Source organism: Dipodomys merriami, unplaced genomic scaffold, assembly GCF_024711535.1.
Source record: "Dipodomys merriami isolate MVZ:Mamm:240054 unplaced genomic scaffold, mDipMer1.0.p SCAF_55, whole genome shotgun sequence".
NCBI classification, from domain to species: Eukaryota; Metazoa; Chordata; class Mammalia; order Rodentia; family Heteromyidae; genus Dipodomys; species Dipodomys merriami.
In genome coordinates, this window is record NW_027206124.1 from 3,854,392 (window position 1) to 3,858,375 (window position 3,984).

General features: G+C 62.2%; 1 protein-coding gene across 2 annotated transcripts; it reads left to right on the forward strand.

The window, feature by feature from the left end:
* The first annotated feature begins 370 nt into the window (after positions 1-370).
* Mchr1 (melanin concentrating hormone receptor 1) lies at positions 371-3,745 on the forward strand. 2 transcript variants are annotated; one of them, XM_069999883.1, is made up of 2 exons: positions 371-518; positions 2,168-3,745. In XM_069999883.1, the coding sequence occupies exons 1-2, from the start codon at positions 401-403 to the stop codon at positions 3,145-3,147; spliced, it is 1,098 nt and encodes a 365-aa protein (XP_069855984.1). In that variant the 5' UTR covers positions 371-400; the 3' UTR covers positions 3,148-3,745. The 2 variants fall into 2 exon arrangements, with proteins under 2 accessions (XP_069855984.1, XP_069855985.1); XM_069999884.1 differs by lacking the exon at positions 371-518 and adding an exon at positions 734-839.
* Positions 3,746-3,984: the final 239 nt, after the last annotated feature.

The following is a 3,984-nucleotide window of genomic DNA, read 5'->3' on the forward strand; positions in this document are numbered from 1 at the left end:
CCACAGGCCCACATCACTGTCATTACTGTTCCCATGGGGTGACCCCAGTCACCTCTGAGGGCCAGGCAGGCAGGTGACTTCCACCTGCAGTTCAGGCCCCAGGTGCCCCCTCCCCTGATCCCAGCCCCCCCCCAACTTGAGGGCCCCTGGCCCTCCAGCCCTCTTGGCCCGACCCCCCCTCCCCTGGCCCCTGTCACGTGACCCGAGCTCCCGCGGGGAGGCAGCCCATCAGCCCCCCCCCCCCCGCCTGCTAAGGCGGGGCCAGCACCGGAGCCAGGGGGCGGGCGGGGGGGGGCGCCCTTCCTCCTGAGCCACCCCCCCCCCCCCGCAGCAGGCCGCGCGGGAGCCGGGATCGAAGAGGTTAAGGCGCATCTGCCTCCGAACGTGCAGTGTCTGGGTGATGTCAGCGGAGCGGGAAGGAGGGGGCGCGCGGCTGCGGGGCGCAGACGCCGCCGGGCTGCGGGGAAGACCCCCGCTGGACTGCGGGGCTCCGGCGGGAGCCGGCTGCCGCAGCCTGAGTGGGTGGCCAGGCGCGGGGAGCGGGGCGCGGGGAGCGGGGCGCGGGGAGCGGGCACCCGGCGCCGGGGACCAGGGCGGACACCAGGGCGCGGGGGACACCGGGGCGTGGGGGGACACCGGGGCGACCCAGGGGGGACCCGGGGCGCGGGGGACACCGGGGCGCGGGGACCGGGGGGACGGGGGGGGAACCCGGGGCGCGGGGACCGGGCTCGAGGAGGGGCCCCGCACCGGCCCCATGGACCTGCCCGCCTGGCCGGCGCCCGGTGGCCTCAACGCCAGCAACAGCTCGGATGACGGCGCGGAGAACAGCACGGCGGCGGGTGAGCGGGGCCGCGGCGGGGCCGCCCGGGGCGGGAAGATGGCAGCCCCGCCGGCCGGCCGGGAAACTTTCGTGGATAGTTGTCGGAGGCCGGGGGTGCGGTGTGCTCCGCCCGGAGGGCCGGGGAGCACGGGGGTGCGGTGGGCAGGGCGATGCCGGCGGAGGCGCCCCGGGCGCGGGAGAGGGGTGCGGGCGGCGGCCGCTGCAAGCCGCGAGCCACCGACGCCCTGCAGGGAAGAAAGGACTGCGGGGGGGGGGGGGGGGACGGCAGGAAGGGACGGGGGGCACCATCCGCCGCCACCCCGGCGGTGGGGTCACCCGGCCTGACACCCCTCAGCGCCCCCTGGCAGAGGCCGCGGGGAGCAGAAGACCTCGCAGCGCTGGCGGAGAGGAACTTTTCTTGTGAATCCAGCGCCCCGACGTCGCCGCGGGTCCAAGCCCAGGGCTGTGCGCTGAGGGAGGGACAGAGGGACAGAGGGACAGAAGGACAGAGGGACGGGGAGAGGCCGCGGAGCGGTGACCCCCAGCTCCCGGCCCGCTCCCCGGGGCGGCCCAGGCTGACCAAGGAAGCCTCCTGAGAGGATGTCTGAAATCAGGGGTGCTGAGCACCCCAAACTAGCCCCCAAGTCACCCACTGGGATATCCAGGAATGAACCTCCAGCCACGGACCCGTGACACGATCAGGCTGCGAGTCAGGCAAGAAAATTCACACCAACACACACTTCCAGGTCCCTCTGGCACACACACACGCACACAGACACACAAATTCTGGTGTATATATAGATAGATATCTATATCGATATCTATCTATCTATCTATATATACATACATACTGGTATATATATTCTGAAAGATAGATTCTGATACATATATATTCTGGTGTCTATATATATTCTGGTATCATCTATCTATCTATCTATCTATCTATCTATCTATCTATCTATCTATCTATCTATCTATCTATCTATCTATCTATCTATCTATCTATCTATTCTGGTAAAGCCCAGAGACCCACAGGGTAATTCTCAGCAGACAACAGTAGTCCTACTCTGTACCCTCAATATAACTGCAGGAGGCAGAGTCCTTCCATTAACAGGTGGCCCAGGATTCAGCAAGGAACAGCAGAGGAGGAAGAGGAGGAGGAAGAGGAGGGGGGAGGGGACAGGATGAGTGATGCTGGTGGAGGGGAGGAGGGGGAAGATGGTGGGAGAGGATATTGCAGATGAATAGTGGCCTGGGGTTGAAATAGCAGAAAGGCAGAAGTGCCAAGGAGCGGGCCAAGCAGGCGGGACGGGCATGACCGGGGCCCTTCCTTGCTCTCGTCCGCAGGCTTGCCTTCTCGCACCGGAAGTGTCTCCTACATCAACATCATCATGCCCTCGGTGTTTGGCACCATCTGCCTCCTGGGCATTGTGGGAAATTCCACTGTTATCTTCGCGGTGGTGAAGAAGTCCAAGCTCCACTGGTGCAGCAATGTCCCCGACATCTTCATCATCAACCTCTCCGTGGTGGACCTCCTCTTCCTCCTGGGCATGCCCTTTATGATCCACCAGCTCATGGGCAACGGCGTGTGGCACTTTGGGGAGACTATGTGCACCCTCATCACCGCGATGGATGCTAACAGTCAATTCACCAGCACGTACATCCTGACCGCCATGGCCATTGACCGATACCTGGCCACGGTCCACCCCATCTCTTCCACCAAGTTCCGGAAGCCTTCCGTGGCCACCTTGGTCATCTGCCTCCTGTGGGCCCTCTCTTTTATCAGCATCACCCCCGTGTGGCTCTATGCCAGGCTCATCCCCTTCCCGGGGGGCACCGTGGGCTGTGGCATCCGTCTGCCCAACCCCGACACTGACCTCTACTGGTTCACGCTGTACCAGTTCTTCCTGGCCTTCGCCCTGCCCTTCGTGGTCATCACGGCCGCCTACGTGAGGATCCTGCAGCGCATGACGTCCTCCGTGGCCCCTGCCTCCCAGCGCAGCATCCGGCTGCGGACCAAGCGGGTGACCCGCACGGCCATCGCCATCTGCCTTGTCTTCTTCGTGTGCTGGGCACCCTACTACGTGCTGCAGCTCACCCAGCTGTCCATCAGCCGCCCCACCCTCACATTTGTCTACCTGTACAACGCGGCCATCAGCTTGGGCTACGCCAACAGCTGCCTTAACCCCTTCGTGTACATCGTGCTCTGTGAGACTTTCCGCAAACGCCTGGTCCTGTCAGTGAAGCCTGCGGCCCAGGGGCAGCCCCGCACGGTCAGTAACGCTCACACGGCTGATGAGGACAGGACAGAAAGCAAAGGCACCTGACGCTTCCCCTGCCACTGGGTCGTCTCCAAGTCAGCTCATGCATCAAGCCATCCAGGAGACACAAGGAAACCCCACGTTTGCCCTGGGAGAACGCAGGGAAGATGCAAGGAAACACATTTCACAGAGCCCACAAATTGCGGGGTGTAACTTGGAGCCAGTGGGGGGTGGGGGGAGGCTTCAGCCAGCAGAAATCCCCACCGGGGAAGCAGGATGAGGCTTTTGATGAACAGAAGCTGAGCAAGAAGAAAATGGTGGTTGCAACAGTCCATTGAGACATCTGGTAGCTCCCTAATTCCCACTCCCCCCTCCCCCACCAAGGGAAAGGAAAGGTGGGTTTGTTTCAGATTGGTCAGGTTCCAGGGGTCCTGTTGTCTTGGGTTCTGGGGTGATGGGCAGGATAGACACATTTGAGAAGGAGCCTTTCTTCCCGGCTGAGGGAGTGGTGACAAATGAGAAGCATGCTGTCTCTCCATTCAACATCCGGTGCCCGGTTCCCTATTATCCCCAGGGGATGCATGTTTACGTGGGGGGCGGGGCTCTGAGTCCACCAGAGGGAAAAGCCCCCATTTGCTGCAAGATCTTATTGTGGAGAATAGGATCTGGGGTGGGTTGGGGGGTAGGGGTGTCTTGAAACAAAAATAAGGGAGGGGAGTATTTTTGCCACGGTGGGGACCTCATCTTCATGGGGTGCATCGCTGGTTCAGTGGCTATCACTGTGTGAACACCACGTGATCTGCATGTGCCGGGTGGAGTTATGTGTATGGGGGGTCATTCTAGTGTCTGACGCATTGGCACCATCTTCTCCAAAATCAAAGCAAATAAAGGAAAATCTCCACC